The 22,594-nt window shown below is 42.0% G+C and overlaps 5 protein-coding genes across 5 annotated transcripts; 1 reads left to right on the forward strand and 4 right to left on the reverse strand.

Annotated features, from left to right (window-relative positions):
- Nucleotides 1-643: 643 nt before the first annotated feature.
- On the forward strand, nucleotides 644-937 carry EV420DRAFT_1237095 (uncharacterized protein; the record flags this gene model as incomplete). The annotated part of the gene is made up of 2 exons (XM_060466595.1): nucleotides 644-825; nucleotides 877-937. Coding segments are annotated over 2 exons (243 nt in total), but the record flags the coding sequence as incomplete, so codon positions are not given.
- Nucleotides 938-2,096: 1,159 nt separating this feature from the next.
- EV420DRAFT_1279678 (uncharacterized protein) lies at nucleotides 2,097-2,438 on the reverse strand (the record flags this gene model as incomplete). The annotated part of the gene is made up of 1 exon (XM_060468153.1): nucleotides 2,097-2,438. A coding segment is annotated over one exon (342 nt), but the record flags the coding sequence as incomplete, so codon positions are not given.
- A 6,397-nt stretch (nucleotides 2,439-8,835) lies between these two features.
- Nucleotides 8,836-10,846, reverse strand: EV420DRAFT_1486405 (uncharacterized protein; the record flags this gene model as incomplete). The annotated part of the gene is made up of 8 exons (XM_060470380.1): nucleotides 8,836-8,946; nucleotides 9,019-9,195; nucleotides 9,326-9,375; nucleotides 9,488-9,579; nucleotides 9,669-9,780; nucleotides 10,115-10,257; nucleotides 10,590-10,645; nucleotides 10,682-10,846. The coding sequence occupies 8 exons, from the start codon at nucleotides 10,844-10,846 to the stop codon at nucleotides 8,836-8,838; spliced, it is 906 nt and encodes a 301-aa protein (XP_060323197.1).
- A 2,628-nt stretch (nucleotides 10,847-13,474) lies between these two features.
- On the reverse strand, nucleotides 13,475-14,759 carry EV420DRAFT_1486406 (uncharacterized protein; the record flags this gene model as incomplete). The annotated part of the gene is made up of 7 exons (XM_060470381.1): nucleotides 13,475-13,515; nucleotides 13,547-13,566; nucleotides 13,830-13,936; nucleotides 14,009-14,102; nucleotides 14,257-14,396; nucleotides 14,561-14,609; nucleotides 14,656-14,759. The coding sequence occupies 7 exons, from the start codon at nucleotides 14,757-14,759 to the stop codon at nucleotides 13,475-13,477; spliced, it is 555 nt and encodes a 184-aa protein (XP_060323198.1).
- A 4,841-nt stretch (nucleotides 14,760-19,600) lies between these two features.
- On the reverse strand, nucleotides 19,601-19,780 carry EV420DRAFT_1241725 (uncharacterized protein; the record flags this gene model as incomplete). Its single annotated transcript, XM_060466644.1, has 1 exon — nucleotides 19,601-19,780. A coding segment is annotated over one exon (180 nt), but the record flags the coding sequence as incomplete, so codon positions are not given.
- Nucleotides 19,781-22,594: the final 2,814 nt, after the last annotated feature.

Here is a 22,594-nt window from a genome sequence, read left to right on the forward strand (position 1 = left end):
CAATAGCCTGACATCGGTAGCAAATATGTCATCGGACTCCACCAGCTATCGACTGGTAGAATACATCCTCCAACAACCCTAAAATGTAGACCACTCCAAGTAGATTGGACTCCTAACTAGTATATAAGCTCTAGATTTACACTGTAGATACTCAGTTCGAATGTCAACTTGGTTCAGCCCAATCTCTCTCTCTGACTCTGTCAACTCTTGTCCTCCAGTCTGCGGAACTCTAATCTGGTGGACTTATCTCCCAATCCTTCCCTATTATTCCTCAGACTTCCATCCATACTCATCTTAGGGCTTCAGCTCAGGAGTGACATTGCTAATAGCTTCACCTATGCCTGACGCATCCCATGGCATTCCACTATGTGCACTTACTGCTGCAATCCTATTGGCACAATCCTAACATAATCCCTGAACTCGTTCTGATGTCATGGTTCTGGCTAATGACTCAGAAGCAGAGACAACACATCCATACTGGTATGCTTGAATTATTGGACTCTTTCATGCCGATGTTCACTACAACAATCCTGATGGTGATCATGAGAACCAACAGATGTTTTATGTTGATTTTGCATGAGTTCACTAGTACAGGTTTGATAGCAGTCATTGCTCAGGCTTCACAGCAAAGTGACCCCATCATGTCAGATTTGTTGATGGTAAAGACCCAAGCACCTTTGATTTTCTTGACCCAGACAATATTATTCGAGCAGTTCATCTACTTTCAGTGTACAGACTTGGTCAAACTGCAGAGTTTTTGCTGCCATCAATTGCTCAAAGGCTAGAGAAGAATAAACAAGACTATGAACCATACTCTGTTGACATGTATATGCTATCTTGTTCCTTCCAAATATTGTTATTAAATGATGTTTGAAGATGGGTGAATCACAATATGACTTTTCATTACTGTGGTGTTGGTGTTGGCCATCGGAGTACTTGGAATGCAACTCATCTTTTCTGTGAAGATCTGTGCAAGGCATATAAGCTTCCACATGATCTCTTTGGTACAGAGGAGAATGTAGGCATGGGTTCAGAAGATGAAAGTGATGGTGAAGTGGCAGAGGACAAGGACAAGGACAAGGACAAGGACAATGAAGAACTACTGCCATATGAGTTGGAAATGGTTGACATGGTGGATGAGAAAGCTGAAGCAGATGGGGACCACAAAGATACTGAAGAAGAATACTCAGATGCTGAGGATGACAAAGAATGGGAGACTGACAAGAACTCTATCAATGACAAAAAAGCAGAAGACATAGAATTAGATGATGATGTAGAGACAGAACTAGATGACATCTGTGATGATGATGACAACGAGATGGGTCTGGAACTAGATTTGGGCTTTGCCACACTGTAAACTAGTTGTTAATTTATAATCAATCTAAATAAACTGTTAAGCACTAACTCTAATCTGAACCAAAGCATGATCTCTATCCTGACACTCGTGTTCAGTGATTCAGTATTAGAGAGGCTTTGGCAGATTGCAAAAAGTTAGGATGTCACTTAGATAGTGAGAGTAAGGAGCTTGTAAGAGTTAGGAGTGTATAACCTTAGCCAAAGCTGGGGTCTAAGGTCACAGCGTAGGCTAGCTTAAATACATGTCAGACTTATACTAAGAATAGTGTCTATAGAGGCACATGCAATGAGAAGTGCACTTTGTAGCAAATGAGGAGTGAGGACACTAAAAGAAGTGTGCTCCCAATGAATGAGAGTAAAGAGCGCATATCACCTGTCTTGACATGGGACTCCATCTGAATAGACCATATCCCATAGACCACCCTCGACTAGCAGTTGATTCTTGTCTAACCACTAAGAAGTGTGATGCTATCATGAGAAGCATGATGGTACATGCAAAATGTCAGTCATCTGAAATACAGCAACTGTGAACTGAGGTGATGGCAACCAGGTAAACAGGTGGGAGGTATGCTGGTGGAATATTATGGGTCTGAGAGATAGGATAGGTAGGTCCAGGGTTCCAGGAGATAAGGATAAGATAAGAGAAGAGAAATAGGGAACCATGATATTAACAAGAGCTGAGGCTCATTGCCATTTTGATGATCTAATGGACTGTATGAGCTAAGACCATCAAATTGATTTTACAAGCACTTACCTGTGTCTACTTTGTAGACACCACAGAGCAGGTTGATTTCATCATCAGTCAAAGCATCATCCCAAAAAGTAGGTGCTGATTCTGCATCTGCTACAAAGGAAAGCCCAGTTTTGAAAACATCATTTGAAGGGCCAGGATAAACCTCATCATCCAATATAAAGTCTTTGCTGATACAGCCAAGGATGCTACCTGCCAACAAAGCAGCATGGCCACACTGCAAGGTAAGAAAGTTTCTGCAGAGAGCTTGATAAGTTGTGAATTCAAGTCTATCAGACTTATAGTTGGTGGGACAATACCTGAGGAGACCATAGCATGGCTGCAGAGATGATCTCTGCAGCAGTCATTGAGAATCTTGAATTGCTGCATGGAAAGGTATCCCTCTTTCTATCAGCTTTTTCACAATGTCAGTCAACCTGGGTCCCTATTCTTACCACAAGATCTTGACAACAGAAGCAGCACTGGCTAGAAGGATTGTAAAGGAAGATGGTGCATCTGTTTGTCGGTTAGAAAGGATGTACTAGAGTCAACTGTTCAACACTTTCTTCTGGATTTTGACTGCAGCAGGATGATGGACATCAGCATTATGCTGTCTAAGGTCATATAGTTCATGGGAAATATCATGGATATTCTTGGCTTCTAGCAAGTAGCCAAAAAAGCTTGTTATGGCATTCCATATTATATGAGAAACTGCAGCATCCTTCAAGACACCAGCAAATTTACAGACATGATGCATTTCTGGTATGGTAGATGGACCAGGAACCATGAAGACAGGGTTGATGAAACTAAAACAGTAATACACTATATCATCCAAAGCATTCTCATGGCTCTCAACTGGTATAGAGGTATCTTTAGGCCTAATTCCATGGATACATTCAAGGTCTGCAGTGGAAGAATAGGGATCTTTATTATGAGGGACCTTATCATCATTGTCCAAAGGATGGTAGAGATCTTTGTCATCGCTGTCATTATCAGAATCACTCATATAAGTGAGCTGATTCTGGGAATCCAGCTCTTCACAGAGATCCTATTCATTGCGGAAAGAGTCATATCAGTGCTGCTTTTCACCAAAATAGTTCCAATGCCAGCCATAATTTTTCTGACCTGCAGTCCAACAAATCAAGAAGCTATCTTTTTTATCCCAATAAAACACTCTGGCACCCTTTCTTCCAGATACAACCTGCTTTTCAGCATTGGTTATTTGTTGCTGACATTCTTGTCAAGCTTTCTCAGTCTCCTTTTTGGCACACTTCGCATTCTCCACTTCCTGACAAGCAAAAAAAGACTTCCAGTCCTCACTAGCTCTTTGGCCACTGTACTTCTCCACCAGAGGAAAATTCTGATGTTTTGTCTCTACCAATGGAGACAAATCACTTGTAATGGTCACAGCAGCTGGGACTTCAGTGGGGAGTAACTGTTGCAGTGCACTGAACCATTTGAAAATAGCATAATTAGGCACCAGAAAATAAGATGACACATGTAGAAGTCTCATCCCTTGAATGTATCACTGCAATAGCAGCCTTACAATAGGTGCTGTGAGTGTGCTGATACCCAAAGCACTTCAGGTACGACCAAGGCCACTAAAATTTAGGCAGGGGGGCAGTGCTGAAATGGAGACAGGCAGACAGTACTGCTCGCAGATTGTTTTCAAGTGTAATCCAATCATTTCAAAAATTTTCATTGAATTCCCAAACCAAAGTGTTATTTAAGGCCTCATTGATTGGGATACTAGTGTCTGGGAGGGTGAGGCAATCAAACAGAAGTCCATAGAAAGGCTTCCAGGTCTGGACAAGCATCATATGAAAAAGATCATTAAACACCCAGCGAAATTGATTCATGGTCTCATATTTAGCAGTATTTGGATTGAGTATATTCAAAGTGCAAGAAAGCCACTCAGGAAGAGGAAGGGAATGCAAATACAGAGAAGCAGTAGAGTATATCTCGCCATTGACACAAGTCACCTGGATAGGTGAACTTCCAGAGGGTGGCATCTGCAAACTAGATAAATAATACATATGAACATAGTGCCACCAAAGAACATATCATACTTTCAGAAGATTGAGCTACTACATGCTAGACAAATGCAGAATGGATGAGAGACCTGTCAGAGTACAACACTGACAGTAGGCTTTGTATCAAATTTAGTGAGAGGCATCACCAAAGTTTAGACTCTAGAGGCTTGGTAAGTCTAGGTCACATGATATAGGAGTCTTGTCTTGTAACTAAAGTGTTACCTAGCAAATAATCAGTTAAATATTTTATTCTAGAGAATTTAACTATACCTTTCTATTCATACTCTTACTTGGAGAATTATCCTATGGATAAGCCCTTATATTATCCAGATACCAAACTGGTGCCCCTATATAGATTTCTCAGAATTTGGATCTGGACCAACTCATGGCACAGTATAGCCACATAGCCTCACCCTGCTTGCACCCCATGGCCATGATAGGTGTCATACATCAATCATAGTTGTCCTCGCTCAGTGTTGTATGCTGAGTGAGACTCAATTCTTCATGCACTATAAGCCTCATATGCTAGCATGCCTTAGCTCTTATAACAGTCTCATAGGCATCACATGCTAATATGCTTCTGTATAAAGAAACCAGTGAATTGACATCAGACTACATCTATTCCACTTCATCTACTGTTATTTTGTTTGGTATCATATGCTCAATCAACTCAAAGACTTCCTCTGACACTGCCAACTCCTCTCTGTCATCTTTATCCAGCAATTCCAGCCAGGCAGGATCATACAATGACTCTGGCAGCTTGGTAGGCACATTTACTTCCTCATCAAGCCTTGATCAAGTCTTCCTCTCTTGTGAAGCAGGCTGATTCCCCTTTTTAGCCATATTTCTCCCCAGACGATCAATCTTGTCTATGTATTCAATAATCTTTTCATGCCTCCAGAGGCAGATCTTTTCCAGATAAACCCTTTTCACTCACCCTTTCATCACCCTGGTGTGGCTTTCCTCTGAAGACATGCTATCCTTGCTTAGATATTCCATCAGTTGTTGCATAAACTTTCATGCTGGTAAGTTGTCCGCTTTCTGTTTGGTCTTCAAGAATATAACCTTCTTGACTATTTTAGTTCTAGCCTTGTATTTCTGTGATAATATTCGGTCAGAATAATAATGACCTAGCAAAAATCAGCCTTACCCTGTTCTTTGACCTATGCCCTTGTGCCTTTGCCTGAGCATAATAGCCTGTCTCTAGTAAATTTCTCATCTTCAGGCCTATCTCCTGTACTGTCATGCAATTCCATCATGATGGATTCATCGACAGGTTCACAGGTGATGAACTTCTCCAACATCATCATACCTATAAGCATCAAAAACTGTTTGCAAATGAATGTCTAGAGGTGTTTCAGTAAAATGAAAGTCAACAAGCTTTGTCCTGACCTGGAGGGCATTGATTTTGGCTTTACTCATATGTTCACACTGTTCCATCTGATGTCCATGAAATAAGAGGATTAAGATTCACTGCATACAATGCTGTGGATTCTGTAATTCTGTTTGTTTTGAAGCCTAGCTGGACATTGAATTTATACCACTCATTGACCATCTTTTTCCACCCTGCTCTCATTCTTTTATTGTTTGAAGATAATGTTTTTCAGTCAGTTAATAGTTGCCTACACCTTCTATTGTACAACACTCTTGCAGGCACTTTTGCAATGGGTCTAGCCTGATATCTAGCTTAACGTCAATGCAACATTACTCTCTGCTTCTTTTTTACTGGCTAGATCAGGAAGAGTTCTCTTGTTAATGTGTGGATATGCTGATACACTGCTCAGTTCAGAATTAAATTAGAATGAAGGTGCAGGGACGCAATGCATCATGTGATACTACAAATTCTACAGCTCCCACACTCCCCAACTCTCTCTTGCTTCTTCTCACACTTGATCCATCTCAATTATAGCCAGTAAGACATGGGATTTACTTAGGTATACATATATAATCATACTGTGAATATAATTATTTATTGCTTTTTGTATACAGTCAGTTTCCAACCCTGCCCCCACTGAGAAAGAATGCTAGACTTTCTAGGCACTGCAAATTTGAGCTTAGGACACCCTCGCCACCTAACTACCCATCTCCAGCTCCACCTGCAAGTCCTCCAATTCCCCCTCATCATCTCTCTCCTGCTAGCTCACAGAAATATATGTGCATTATCAATTTTATTTGTTCCATGCATATTCATTTATTTTCCACAGTACCTACCATCCATACTCTATGCTAAAGACTGTTGCTACTCCTGGGCCTGACTCAGGTTCTGCCACTCCCACCCCCATCAGCAATGACCACACCACTCCCCTGCTCCCTGCCTCCAATTCCTCCACTACCCTTGATCACCCTGCATCAACTACTATCAAAATGCTTCAAGCATTATCAGCTCATCGCACCCCTCCACCAGAGGTAATGACTTATTTCCATGGCATACTCCATTCCACTCTTAGCTGCACACTAGCATATACAGTTGCAAGCAAAACAAGCAATAATCAGGATCATATGGAGACACTAGCTGATCTATATTCAGTGATGGCTGGCCTTGGGACTGACCTTTCTTTTTTATTTGCTTTGAGTGAAAACATCCATGAAAAAGAGGTCCAGAATATAGAGAAGTGCAAAAAGATGATGAGGGACCTCAATAAATGCCAAGGAATTATGCAAAAAAATCTTGGTGACACTCTTACAATGATACCTAAGTAATACTTTGTTTTTGTTCTTCTTTTTGTCTTTTGTACTCTTATAAAATTTTGATTTTGCTATCCTATTTCTAAGACATAAAATGTATCCTTTGTTTTGTCTTCCTGCACTCTTATGAAATTTTGATTTTGCTATCTCATTTCTAAGACATAAAAAGTAATATCATTGCAAGAGTCAGCAATCCATGTCATTGTCAGCAGTTGCAATCTTGTACCTTATATCATTATGGCATGTTGTACACTAGTGAAAACGGGCAAATATGAACTCAAATTTCTACTGCAACAGAAATTAGAAATGAAGATTATCATTTCATTAAAAATAGGATGCAGGTATTTTAGAAGTCAGAGATACAGCTATCATATTTACAGGGTCCATGGTCGAAGTGTGCTTGGAAAGAACAGATGTGAAAGCAATAAGCACAATACACATTGCCCATAGAGATAATGGCCCAAATATCCTGAGGGACTCCAATACATGAGTTCCATTCATGCCATGCCATCCCTAGTGGATTCCAGAGATCGGGGCCATCGACGACTGGAATGCTGAGCCACCACACATTATAATCAAGAGGTCAAGCATGATCCACTGATGGAAAACATCAGACAATAATAAATTGGTGCAACGAGGAACTCACCAGTAATAGGCTCATGCCAATTCTTGCAGGTACTATTATAATTAAGATGGGCATTGAACCTGTTGATGGAAAAGACGCAGCAACATGCTGGGCATTCCTTGCTCTCCCTAAGTAATTGATATAGGGATGCAGGGACAAGACCAATTAGGGAGAGAAGTTGTCGGATGCGCTGTCCAATGGGTGAGTCAAAGAATTGTAGATTTGCTTGGACAGCTTTGGCTGAGGTGTATTGTGCCATGTACTAAGGGAGAGGTTCTTTCAGTATGGGGTGCATATTGGGATAGCCTGAGTATTTTATGCATTAGATACAGAAATAATGTACATCAGATATGCTTACAGCTATAGACACCACTATCATAGTTTTTTGCAAGAGTATAAATTAAATTTTCATCTGTAAATAATTATATCACAATACACACAATGAGAGAAGGATGACCAACTGCAAGAAGCCTGTTTTAGAGCAACAGCTTATAAAAAATATGCCTGTCGTTCACTATGATATAAAATTTTGGAATGGTCCCTGCTTAAAGAGGGGTCAAAGACTGCAAAGCACTGTTAGCAATGAGTAGAATACAAGAGAAGTGCACTTACTGATGAAGTCACATTGATGACATTTGGCTTTCTAGTAGGACCTGGGGCCATCATTATGGATTTTCATATGGCAGTCATCTTCAGTATAGTATGTGTTTAGGATATGAGGGCAAAGCAGGGTATGAGGGTGTCTGACAGAGAGAATTATGAGCAGTGTAAGTGGCCTAAGATGTGATAACATACAAAAATTCAACCCATTTGTTTGACTGCAAGTCAAAGGAGGATCTCAATCCTTGAGAATTGTGAGATTCCAGTGCTTGGTGTAGCCTTGACAAAACATTGGCACTGGGATCATTGCAGTGCATGAGAGAGCAGGTGACCTTGGTCTGTGTATAAACTGGGTGGCTTCATGATCAAGCATGGAATGGTGAAAGCATAATATTAATGGTGAGCAGCTCAGCTGAAGTTGTTGAAGCTGAAGCTGCTTAGCTACTGAGCATATCAAAAACATGTTGTTGGCAGAGGATGAGATCTCAGGACTTATTAGCATGGACTAATCATGCCTTATGCATTATGTCACATGTGACCATGGACATTACTACATAGTTTCTTCTTTATTCCTCCTCAGTCTACAACCATCATCATTGTCTGCCTGAGGATCTGACCATTGTGTATGTTCATATAGGCTCTGGTCTATCAGGTTATGGGATTCTTCATCTAGACCTGCTTGTATGATGCATGAAGATGACGAGATTGACTCAATTTGCCCAATGAGCGAGATTCAGTTGCCCCTGATCACATCTTGACCCATTTTGCCTTGCAGACACAATTTTCCTATGCATATACCCTGGTATTCAGACGCATTCTTCCCATAACCCAGTTTTACCGCCTCTCTCTGCATTCTTTGACACATATATCCAGTTTTTTTTTCTCCATGTTCTTCTCTCCAGCTTATGTTTTTGGCTCTGTCAGCACAGTGATTCGTGATACAATCATTCACCAGCCTGACTCTGATAATTCCTTGCCCAAAAACCCACATACTCCATTTCACCTGACCACACCTCCACATCCTCCATTTCTGCAACCGAACTTTCATAACCAGTATCAAGGCACTCCAGATAATGTACACTAGCACTACCAAGGTTCAGCTCCTCTGCCCCCCAATATGTTTGCCTCTGCCTTGAACTCCATGATGGCTCCTCTGCCCAGTGATTCTACTTATTATTTTTATCCTTTTTATTATCAACAACCAATTCAACCATCCCATTACATACTGCAGACTCAACATTACAATCAACAACAGCAACAACAACTAAATATTCATCGTCTTATCCCCATACATACTGCTTCTGCCCCAGCTCCTGTTTCGCACAATAATAACCATCCTTTTTTACCTTATTAAAATAACAACCAACCTTTGAATAATACATACAATTACAATTATACTTTACTGAATACCACAACTTCTTCCACATTACCTACCACTTCGTCTATACCAGAACTCACTGGGTGAGCTGCATGGAGGATTTGGTACAAGAGCATCATAACCTTGGTGGGTACTTGTGGCATAAAGCCCCATCTCTGTGACCCTCCCAATCCTAACCAGTGTTAAGTGGATCTGACAGAAGTACCATCTTATCCTTCTCGCTTTGACAAACATTCGTCACCAGTGGAGATAAAAACATACAAGACTTGGAGATGCCATGATGCTATTGCATTACACATTGTCCAATCCCGCCTCTCACCAGAAGCTTCAGCTCTCATACCAGCAGTGGATCCCAATACTGGAATGGGAGTCACTGCACAAGTTGCACTTGCAACACTCAAGGAGTTCTATGAGATGGCCAACACGGTGTTGGCACATGCAGCCTAAGCATGCCTCCACAACTATCAAGCAGGCATGACGAATATACTCAAGTTTGTTACCTAATAGCACAGAGTCATGCTTGCCATTTAGACCTCTCGTCAATTAGTGGTCTATACGAACGTCATGCTGGATTTTGTCAATAACCTCCTAAACAAGAACAACAGTCCCTACATTGCAATCAAGCAAGAAGTATACAACAATTGCTTCAAGAATCCCAATAGAGTTGATTATAATTATTTCATGCATATTACAAACAGAATCCTCACACTCGACTCCCAGTATCAAGCATCCAGAATGATTCACTCTCAGAACTGTCCACAATGTGGCAAATGCAATGTGCTCGGCCATACCACCGAACAACACATTGATAAACCCACCACTCAGACAGCTCAGAGACCTCCTCCAAAACCTAATGACAAGGGATCATCGACTCGTGCATATGTAGCAGAAGAGCAGACCACAGTGGAATCATATGTGGCTAAGGAGATGATGAATGATGACAACCTCTTTGCAGAATTCGAAGATACAGAATGTACTGATGCTTTCATAAACTAAGAGAACCTTTTTTTTTTTGACTGTTACGCTGCTGTGGCCATCGAGCTGGTCACTGAGTCAATGACGCACTTCCTTGATGTGATGAAGGAAGAATCCTATGTGACACTGCTAATGGATGTAAGAACCTTACTCAACTCGGCATGTACATTGCACATCTTCCGAGATCGACACCTATTCTAGTCTTACAATGAAGACAAAGCTGTCGCAGTGAAGACAGCCAACTGTGGCTCACTTTCCGAGTCCTATATGTATATATAGATATCGGTTATTATACCAACCTGGAACAATTTTTTTGATTGTCCAACATGGCGTTTGCCATCTGATTCTCCCTGGGCAGCCCATGGGAAATTTTCATCAACCTTCATCATTTTCCTGTGAATTGTCTTCCTTTTCTGAAGGGCGACAACTCGGTCTGGCTGGTCTGTCATTTCAGATTGTTGCATCTTGACTTCTTTCTAACACTATCTAAGCCATCATCAATGCGTCGCTTTATACTATGATAGCGATGACCTGTTCTTTCATTTCAATGTCTGTATGATCAATTTTTTATGCTTGGTACTGCTGTTGTTGTCCGACCTGACGTCCAAAATACTTTAGCACCACTCGGAATACCTCATCAGGTGTGACCCCACATTGTGTACTGCTGAGCTTCCTGCATATAAAATAGCATTCTAGGCTTTTTTGTACCTCCATTATGCTCATAAAATTGTTTGCTTCACTGTCAGCATATGTTAAGTGTTCAACATTCAACAGTGACTAGTTCTACTCATTCAGACTTGCATGCAGTCCTGCGAGCCAGACATCCAATTTCTGAGAGTGGAACCCTAACCTAATGATCATATGTACTTCATTTGCAACTATCATACCAGCCGATTGCATCATGGATAGCAACAAGACCATGCAGCCGTCATGACTACTGCCACCATTAAATGCAATTACTTCCTCTAGGAGTCAGCAGCTAGCAATGCTAGCAATGATACCATCATTTTGAAGAGACTTTGAGCAGGTCCCATGGCAAAGAATATCATGATGAATAAGACTCAGAGGCCTCTTGTATCTCGGTATGCTACTGCACTTTTGCTTGACAGTGTGCTCTTATTTTTCTTCTCTAGAGCGAACCTGGATGTTTGAACACTGTAACTACATCCAATATATTCACCTTATATGCTCTCATGCTAATCAAACGAGAAGATGATTTTATCTCACTTCTCACATATGATGAATGGTGTACAACATCTTACTCATCTGTATATCTCATGTTCTCTCCTAGCCAGAAACAATTAGCTGGATGTTAATGGGATCTGTCCAAGCCTCCTGCCACATATGAAGAAGCACTATCTCACCCAGATGCATCTTGTTGGAAGACTGCCATGAACATGGAGCACTCAGCCATGATGGAAAAGGGTGTCTTTGACCCCACCATAGTCGAGAAGCTCCCACCAGGTCACAAGGCAATAGGCCTCCGATGAGTATATGACTGGAAGACTGATGCATCAGGCACAATCGCAAAAGCTAGGATTGTCACCCAAGGCCACACACAAAGACCTGATGACTATGGAGAAACATATACACCTGTCACAAAAATCATCAGCATTCGGATCATACTAGCCTTTGCCAACAAATATGATCACAAACTCTACACATTCAATGTCAAAACTGCATTCCTTAATGCTCCTCTCAAACAAGAAGTATTCATCAAACAAATCCCTGGCTTTCCTCTTTCTGATCCATCTGCTTTTCAATGACTATTAAAGGCACTCTATGGACTTAAACAGTCATCCCATGAATGGTTTGAGGAATTGTCTCCTACACTAAATGCTATAGGACTCCACCCATGCTCTGTTGACACTGCAGTATTCAGCACATGGTGGAATGTCAACCATTCTCATCCAACCATACAAGTTCCTGCAGATGGTTCCAATCTATTCCTCATAGTACCAGTTCATGTTGATGATGGACTTACCTGCTGATGACTTCTCCATTTCCATTACTTGTGGATTCACTGAGAGCTCTCGACATTGCTACTTCAAAGACCAATTCCCCTCGACTCAAGCATGTAGATATTCAATATCACTTCATTTGCCAACATCTACGTGACAAGAAATTTAAAGCACACTGGGTTCCGACTCTTGACATGACTGCAGATATTATGACAAAGCCTCTTGCACACAACCTTTATGCCAAACATGCCAACTATCTTGGACTTGTATGACGACCTTAGTCCTGCTGATGGGGGTGTGTTGGCAGGGGATGGGATCCCAGGCTTTATTCCTCCTCAGTCTACAACTGTCATCATTGTCTGCCTGAGGATCTGACCATCATGTATGTTCGTATAGGCTCTGGTCTATCACACATGAGTGTAGGACCCCAACAGCTGGATGTTTGTTGGACATCCATCCTGTTCTATTCAGACATTGTCTAAACACTGTGGTATGGCATTTATACAATTGTTCTTGTAGACAGTGTTGCATACTGTCTACACAGTCCTCCTTCAATCAATGGACCCAAAGTTGGCCCCAAAATATACTCAATAATATTTCCTCAGTCATATGGAAGGTGTCCCTTTATCACATTCTTCTGTACTTCTGTCCATCTCTTCAGGGCCACCAAGCTGATTTGAGGGTGGTAGTGATCTGGACAGAACTTCGCCAAGTGAATTGTAGTAATGAATGAGAATAATGGCACTATCATTAAAAAATCCAGAATGAGAGACATCCTACAGTGCATCGCTACAAGAGGTGACCACGCCTTCAGCACATTCTCGTTTTGGATGCTATATCTATTTAGAAAGGTGCGTGGTCAGCAAAAATGAACCTGCTAAATTTAAACTCAGTTGTACAGGTCGTCTTATGAATATATCGTGAGCTTGCTCCCATATATAGAAGGTGACCAGTTACAGGTCTAGTCAGCAGTCCCCCTGGACCATGGCAGAAACATTGTGGTACAATGTTTACATTGCCTCTCACTTATTAGCTTGTTCTAAACATTGTTGTACTATGTTTATTTCATTCATAGTGCCATATTGCCATGTTAATAGCTACATAAGTAGCATTATACCACTCCAGAAGCTACTAATTAATGACCAAATGCAGTCCAGCACAAACAGTAAAGTCTGAAGAGCAACAAATCAGCAAATCACCTACATTGCACAATAGCTGCCTTACTGTAGAGTTCAGCAAAAACAATGCAATGAGAAGCCCTATGATTACTCAATTTTTGTAGCATGACAAGGTAAGTGCATCGTCTTTCACAATGTCAGTATCACTGAGATGCTGACTTTTGTTCTTCCAAATATAGATTCTACTAGAGTCTATTCCTATGTCTCTAGAACTTGCTGCTATGATAGTCAATATACCATTCATGCTTGCAGTCTATCATTCTATCAGTTCATGCCAGCTTGGAGATGGGGGGTAATCAGTAACATACTGTAAGGTTTGGACCCATGCAGTGTCTTCAGTGGTCAGCTTAGATACACTCCCATCTCTTCTCTCAAAAACATAGATGATGCCATGGTCACTTCCACTCATGACAATCTTGGAATCTTGAGTAAAGGCAACTTGTCACAGCCACAGTGTCTTTGTAGTCTTGACTGGAAGGGTTTTGACTTTTGCCCCATCCACAACATGATACAGAGCTATCCCTTGTGAAGGGTCATCTATACCAAACACATCCTTCGCAGTATTTACTGCTGCATGACCACTGCAATGCCATTAGTGTAATTTGAGTGGTAGAATTGATGCATGTACATGATACCTCCAGCATCATATGTTTCTATAATCATCCCATCATGCCCTCATAGCAAGTGTCTGTTGATATCATTAGATAGAGTAACATGACACTATAGCAGACATACATCTTGCCAGAGTGACAACCAAACATGATGATGTTTTGGCTCTCCTCATTGGGGAGGAAGCAGATGGCCCTCAGGTCGCAGTTCTGAATGATGATGGAGATGTGGCCATGTAATTTCATCTGTGTAGCCACTTTGTGTACCTGTATAGTACCATTTCAGGTGGATAGTGCCAATCAATAAGACAGTGGATCAAAGTCGAGTGCTGTAATCTCGGTGGCACTGCCAACATGCAAGCAATACAGCTCCTCAAAATCCTATAACTCAATCCAGTATGAAGACATGCCTGACTTCATGTAGTACTCACATTTATATTCTTGATCTGTTTCCAACAGATAAGGTAACCATGGAGGGTACTATATATCAATCCAGCATGATTGCGACTAAAGACAACAGTTCAACACATCTCTGCTGGCTAGGAACTGGCCTTTTTCTATTGCTGAAAGACAGAGGACAGTGGTATGAGGGGACTTGATAATTTGCTCAATGCTGTATTTGGTCAACATTATGTGCATGAACTAGGGAGTATAGCAAGATGGAGCCATCCTCTCCATCTCTTTTGAGTTCATGCCAGTTGCTATATTTTTTTGTTTTGACAGTGAAAAAAGCTCAATTGTTTGGATCTTGCTGCAGCTGTTGCCAGTGTATGCAGGCCTTGACTGCACACCATCATCATTATTGTTAGCCACCAACTTGCCAAACAATATCAAACAAAGGAACACCACTTGCACTTCAGTGGAACGTTCATGATGTAGACAATGTCAGGGTATTGAGTCGATAACTAGACTTAGATAGTTGCAGAGCAAGGAGCTATGAGTTGAATAGATTAAACCTTAGCTGAAGCTGGGGTTTAAGCCAGCTGAGACTCTACTTAAATACATATTCAGTGTGCTAATAATAGTATACTACTGAGTGGTAACCATGTGTGAAACAACAAAGAACATGTGCTGCAGGCACGTCATGATAGCTGCACCATCTAGGTGTGTGAACGGTCTGAGCACTTAGATGTTCTGATAAGATAAAGCTAGTGCTGAAGATAAGAAAAAACATAGAAATCATAACATTACCCTCTCCTTGAGACTCATTTGTCCTAAATGATTCACAAGAACTGTTGTCATCTTCTGACCACCAATCATCACTGCTTCTATTGAATTGCACCTCAAATTTCCTCATTTCTTCTAGATCCTCCAGTGTGAGGGATCCTTTGAAGTCTCACAGGTCTAAGGTGTTTGCGCTGCTCCCTCCAATTGCTTCCTTTCGCTCCTGTAGGTCATGGTCACAACATTCAGATTCTGACATATCGGATGGTGGATATATTGTTTTACAGTCAGAGTTGAAAGGTGTGATTATGTCCCAGGGGAGTTCTTAAAACCATCTGATACATCATATGGATTGGGTATTTTAGGGGAGGGTTCACCTATTCAGGATTTTAGTACTTGGATGCGTGCTTCGTACTCGTTGACTAGGGCTTCCACATTTTTCAAGTTTGCTCTCGTGACCCAAGAGTTTTTCTTGTTCAGGTATCCCTTCTATTTGACCAGGTAGTCTGTTACTGTCCTTCTGGTCCTTCCTCTTCCAATTGTGTGGTCTCTCTCTCTGTAATGAGCATGCCAACGAAAACCCGACTTCCACTCAACTCAACAAACCACAGCCCGGAATCCTACGGATCCCGATTCCCAGTTTCTATTTCATATTCTATTTCATATTCCTTTTTATATTTCACTTCTCCATTACAATTTATCAATAGCCCGACATCGGTAGCGAATATGTCATCGGACCCCATCGGCTACCGACCGGTAGAATACATCCTCTGACAACCCTAGAATGTAGACCACTCCGAGTAGGAACTAGATCAGACTCCTAACTAGTATATAAGCCTTAGAATTACACTGTAGATACTCAGTTCGAATATCAACTTGGTTCAGCCCAATCTCTCTCTCTCTGACTCTAAGTCTAAACTCTCGTTCTCCAGTCCGCGGAACTCCGATCTGTTGGACTTATCTCTTACCTCGTCTCTGCCACTCCACGGACTTCTGTCCATATCCATCTTAGGGCTTCAGCTCAGGGGTGACATTGCTAATAGCTTCACCTATGCCCGACGCATCCTGCGGCATTCCGCTACGTGCACTTTCTGCCGCAATCCTATTGGCATGATCCTAACACTCTCCTACAATTTCCTCTACTTCATATTCTTCCTCATCATCAATGAGTTCCAGTGGGGGACAACTGGGAATACTCTGATTTGGGTATTCTGGGGCATGGTACAGAGTCAACAGTGATTTGTTGAACTGATTGTGGATCTTCCATCTGACCAGTAGTTTTAACTTGTATGCAGAGAGGCCTTTCTTTGCAGTGATCTCAAAGGGTCCTACTTGTTTATTGTCCAGCTTTTTCTTTGGTCGAGGAAGATGGAGGTTAGTGGTATCCAACCACACCTTGTCACCTATTTTGTATGATTCTGCATTCTTCTTATGCTTGTCATATGACTTCTTCATACTCTCTGCTGCCTGTTCCTGTGTTCTCTTCATATTGTTCATAAATCTTTCTACTGCAGGAACCTCTCCTTTTCTCTCCTTCATGACCATTGTTTGTCCATCTCACCCAAAGTTCACTTTGTATGGGGAATATCCAGTTGCAGAGTGTTTCCTGTTGTTGTGAGTGAATGCTGCAAGTGGGAGCCATTCCACCCAATCATCTTGTCGATAATTGACAAATATCCTCAGGTATTTGTTTACCTCCTGGTTTGCCTGTTCAGTTTGTCTGTCTGTTTGAGGATGATAGGCCATGGAGGAGTTCCCCTTGATGTTGATGATGGCATAGAACTCCTTGATGAATTTGGAGACAAACACTGTTCCTTGGTCTGATATGATTTTTGAGGGAATCACCCCATATTATACATATACTTCATCACACAGTATTTTTGCCCATCCTAAGGATGACAATTCCTTGGTGCAAGGGATTGGGATAATTGCTTTGGACAATTGATCTACTATTACCAGTATTGCATTGTATCCTTGAGAGTCTGGCAGCCCTGTGATCATGTCTACCATGATGTGATCCCAAGGCTTGGTTGGGATTTCATTCGGATGTAGCAGGGCCTTTTTTTGATTGCATGTTGGTTTTATGTGCTGGCAAGTTTTGCATCCTTTGACATACTTTTCTACTTCTTTCCTCATTTTCAGCCACCAATAATCACAGAGAATTAACTTCTTTGTCTTCTCGATCCCTGGATGACCTGCCATCTTGTGATCATGCTTTTGCACAATGATTTCTCCCCATAACTCTCGATTCTTTGGAATGTATATTCAGCCATCATAGTACAACAGGCCATCTTGTTTGCAAATTCCCTTTTCATGGTTTAGGGAAGTCACAATTCCTTGGTCCCAATTGCTAGGGAGTTTCATTGCTCTGCAAATCTTGGCATGGACTTCTTCTTCTGTCGGTATAATCAATGCCCTGAAAACTTTTGGCTTTAACAGGACAATGTTCTTGTTATCTTTCTTTCCCTGCTGGTGGTCCTCCCTTCTGCTCAACAAGTCTATCTTTCAGTTCTGGGCACCGGGCTTACTGTACCTGACTGGGTAATGAATCAATTAGTCTGCACCTTGAACTTAGTCTTTTGTGGTGCAGTTTTGGGCATTTCTGAGGAGACAGTTTATTAGATAACTTGGTAATAGTACTTATTACAGCAGTCTTTCAGTTCTGTATCAAAATTAAGGAAGCTATGAATTTATTTGTGAAAAGAGTGACCCTCAGACCAAAAGAGGCAGAAACAAATCACACTTTGGCAATTTCTGACATCGCATCCCACAGTAACTCCACATTGATTTGCTTCCATTTCTCCCTGATTTTTGTCCTGTCTCAATGCAGGGTCAATATTCCACAAGTCATGCCCCTCTCCACTATCCAATAGGCCTGTGCTAGTGTCTGTAGGCACTGTTGGTCTCAGCTGAGGCTGCAGGTTGGTTAACGGAAGTAAAACCGGTCGAGTGGTCTTGTAGATTGGCATTGGCATAACATGAGGACACTTGGGAGGGCTTCTTGCCAGCTATTCTCTGCTGCTGCTCGACACACCTGAAACTGCTCTAGCACTTTCATCTCCTCATGGAACACCTTGATATTGTCCTTCCAATCAGCCTCAGCCAGTGCCTGGAGCATTTCAGGTGCAGTCATGTGGCAAGCACCTGCACCTCCTAGATGCTGCTTTTTGGGTTTGTTTTTCTTCACAAACAGCTGCTGTCTTAGCAACTGATTCTCACCATCCATTAGCTTCTTTGCAGCATAGTCACTTTCCATTTGATCCTTCGCTTGTATGTCTATGTCTTGAAGGCAATCAAGCTGACTCCATAGCTGCTGTTTGGATGCATTATGAGGCAATGGAGCAGGAAAATTGGCTAGTTGGTAACCACCGCCAGAGCTTGTCATTGGCTCAAATGAAAGGACACTATTGGCTCGGGTAGGAGGTGTGATTGCACCTGTCGGGATACTTGCTGAATCATTTGACACAGGTGATGATGTTCTTGGTGGGGGAGATGTGGGTGTTGGATCAGAAGATGCATGAGCCAGTGACGATGATGGTGTCATTTCGGGTTCTGTGGAATCATCTCCAGGGCTCTCATCCTCCTTTAGGATTGGTTCAAGAAGTGTTGGAAGTGCGGCAGCAATGGGCTGAGCACTGTGTGTTGTAGTATTCTTTGCTGGCTCATATGCAATCTCAGGAATTGCATAGCGATCCACAGGCCAAATTCCTGTATGGCAGAAAGCACTGGTGACAGTATCTAGTAGGAATGCCCTTTTTCGTGCTTGGTCATAAAGTTCTAATAGGTTATATTTAGTGATCCAGATGAATTGTCACAATGCTGCCATGACCTCCTTCTTCTATGCCGATCCTAAAGGTCCAAAACAACCCACATCCAAGGGTTGTGCCCAATGAGTAGTATGTGCAACCAGGCATAGGATGATGATCATTGCAGCCTCGGCATATGAGCAGAATCGGTAAGTGCAGTGTGAATTATGACTGTCAAGAATGAGAAGCTGATGTTTTCCAGATACGTTTCGTGCATGTGTCGCAGGATCGAAATCATTCTCAAGCCATTTTGAGCCTAACTTGTTATCGGTCCAGCCCTTCGGAGAGAATGATATACTGTCATTCATGCTGTAAGCCCCAATAGCATATTCTGCTGATGTCCACTCACCTTGTATTACAAGGATTCTTCTGACCCCATGCTAAATCACACGTCTTTCCCTTGTAGATGATGCTTGGATGCAGGACAGTCCCATCTGCACAGACTGTTTTGATGACTGTAACCAGTTTGCAGTCCCTGTTCTCAATGTGGTATGTGGATCCTCTCTGGTCACAGTCCACAAGAACCATGGTGCGCTTTCCGATCCCCATCTGTATCCCCTTCTCATCCATATTGTAGACATTCTCCTGTGGAATGTCAAACTCCTTCATAATTGTCTCTAATTTGTCATAGTAATGGTTCATCATCGGATGGTTCAAGCACTCAGTGTGACATGATTCCAAAGAAGTCGTCCACTTTGCTTTGAGATCTGGATGGTGTGTCCGAAATCCTTGTGCCCAGTTAACTGAGACCTCTTCCCCAACAATATGTGATGCACGTTCTGTGACTGCTTCAAGACTGAGCGGAATTCCTTGTTTGCTGAGCACCTTGATCCAATCAGCCAATACTTTCTCCTGTGGTGGAGTCAGTTTCTGCTGTTCAGCATGACTCTCCATACATGTCTTCTGGCCATTCCATTGTGCTGTAAGTGTTGAGTACCTAACATCATACTGTTTTGCAGCTGCCCAAAGTGACAATTTGGGCCATCCTTTGCCATCCAAACCAGAGTCAATAGCAGCCTTGAGAGCAATCTGAAGCTGGGCCTCTTTTTCAGCAGCCTCCTTGGCTGCCTGGAGGCTTTTGACCATTGTCTGGGGGATGTTTGTGTGCAAGGTATGTGAACAGTGGTGCAGATGTCATGTCAAGTCACATCTGACTAAGCATGACAGAAACTAATTTATCATTATGTGTCATCTGTGTGAGGGCATTTTGTGAGCATGAGAGAGAGTACAGCAGCAGGTCGTTGACTAAGATCTAACCGTTTTCCTTCCCTAGCATGTCTCCTCTTCATGTTCTTAAATAGCTCCCCCATCTCATCTTCCTTTGTCATCCAAAAATATTCCACTAAAATGTGCCTCCAAACCTCATTGATGAGCTGAAAGCCATGCAGATCTACAGCCAGGCTTATTGTACCATATATCTCTTCATATGCTTGTAGCATTTCTGCATCATCATCATCCTCTGGGCCAAGAAGCACAAGCTTCTGCATGATACAAGCAAATTGCACAGTGGATGAATAATATCCATCAGTTGGTGCTTCATCGGGCACAATAATGGTATCCCAGTCTGGTAGTTGAGGAGGGTCAGGCCAGGGCTTGCTAAGGATACATCAGAGATGAATATCTAAACTGTTTGTGGCATTATGCACCTGTTTGTAGGGTCTATAGTAGGTGAGCCTTTATCCCACCCATGCCAAGGAGCCTTCTTATGAGGAGAGCTGTATGGCTCAGAAACTGTGTCATCTGCTGCTGTTAATGGAATCAGTCAGCCTCTTGTGTGTATATATGAAAAGTTCTAACCATCAGACATGTTGGGTCTACGTGTGCAAGCAGGTAGAGAGACAGAAAGAGGATAGTGCCGAATTTGCACACCGAAAGAAAATCCAGACTATATGTGGCCAGATTGGGACCAAATAAATCCGGAAAAATAGGTTTATATCAGTTTATGATCTATAGTCCCCAAAATTATCCTCAGCAGCCCTAGCCATGCCCATGTTTTGACCAGAATTGACCTTGCATTGTACCATAATGAGATCATGCTCTATTTGGAACAGGAAGCATTGTTTCATGTCCTTGAGCTGAATTATGAGCATTGAGAGTGATTCAAGTTGCAGAGATAATTTATATTGTATCTTCAATGATATTCGTATATTCTTTTGAAGCCAATAATGGGATGGGACTGCATGAGAGGTGTGCGAAAGTTTCAAGTGACTGAAAAAGGCAACCCAATTAAGAAATTGGTCGATCATGTCAGAATGTGTCGGCTCTATTAAGGTTATTTAGTACTCTCAGAGGCTGATTATTTCTGAGTATATACAGAAGAAGTACATGACAAATGTGTACTACTTGAACTTGCCCAAAAGCGAGGGGAAAGCCCATAAATTCCTACCTGATTCGGTTCTCCCTCTGATTTATCACCTGGTCAGGTACAGTATGATGCAACATGAATTGGTACTCTGCTAGCTCTGTTACCCATTGCACTTGTCAGCGATTGAGCTTTTGAGGTTTACAGAAATACTGAAGGTTCAAATGATCAGTCCAGATCTCAAAGTCTTTGCACGCTCTCATCAGGTAGTGCCTCCAGTCCTCTAAGGTGATCATGATTGCTAGTAACTTCTTGTTGTAAATCTTATAATTACGTTCCATGGCAGAAAGAGATTTTGACATAAAGGCTACTGGCCTCCACTTTCCCTCCTGTTCTTGCCATAACACTGCTCCTACTGCTTCTTCACTTGTGTCTGCTTCTACTCAAAATTTTCCTTCATCCAAGGGTATCGCCAATACTACTCTGTTTCAGAATTGATCTTTGATAGCATCAAACACATCTTGTTCCACCTTTCCCCACTTCCATTCTGCTTTTTCTCTTAGACTCTGGACAAGATCGTCATCTATCTCTGTCAGATGTCAGGGGTGTACCCATCCTTTCAGAATGCTCCTGGCTTCTTCAGCCATTTTTGCAAGATAGAACACTCGTCTAGTCCAGTCAGGACCAAACGGTTGCATCCATCGCCATTCAGGGTACTCCTTTTTGTTGTTGGAATTCCCAGAATTGCTGGCTTTTCCTGACAACTCTCTGCTGTTTTGGTTGCCTCAACCAGAGTTGTTCTGGGAGATTCCTGCCTTGTTGGGTGATGTTGTAGTGGTAGTTGGCATCTATCCAATCAATTTGATGCTTCTATTCTGCATACATGGTTGGGCAATTGTTGTTGCCATGCATGATTGTGTTCTTGGTGGTGGGGTGGATTGCCTTCTCAACCATCTTGAACATCTGCTTCTCATCACTGTACTCATCACACTTGATGGCCAATTCCTCAAACTGAGTGAAGAATTTGATTGTGGATTTGAAGTCCTTTTGTTGGAGCTTCTGCCACTTCTGTTTCTTTATCACCAGCTCTGCCTCTTCCCAGAATCAATTCTCAATCTGCTGATGGAAATCAAACCAATTGGGATATTGCCAATGCCCCCTTACTGGGTCCTGGTATACATGCTTCTGTTGGT

This window comes from Desarmillaria tabescens, assembly GCF_030435595.1.
Source record: "Desarmillaria tabescens strain CCBAS 213 chromosome Unknown EV420scaffold_88, whole genome shotgun sequence".
NCBI classification, from domain to species: domain Eukaryota; kingdom Fungi; phylum Basidiomycota; class Agaricomycetes; order Agaricales; family Physalacriaceae; genus Desarmillaria; species Desarmillaria tabescens.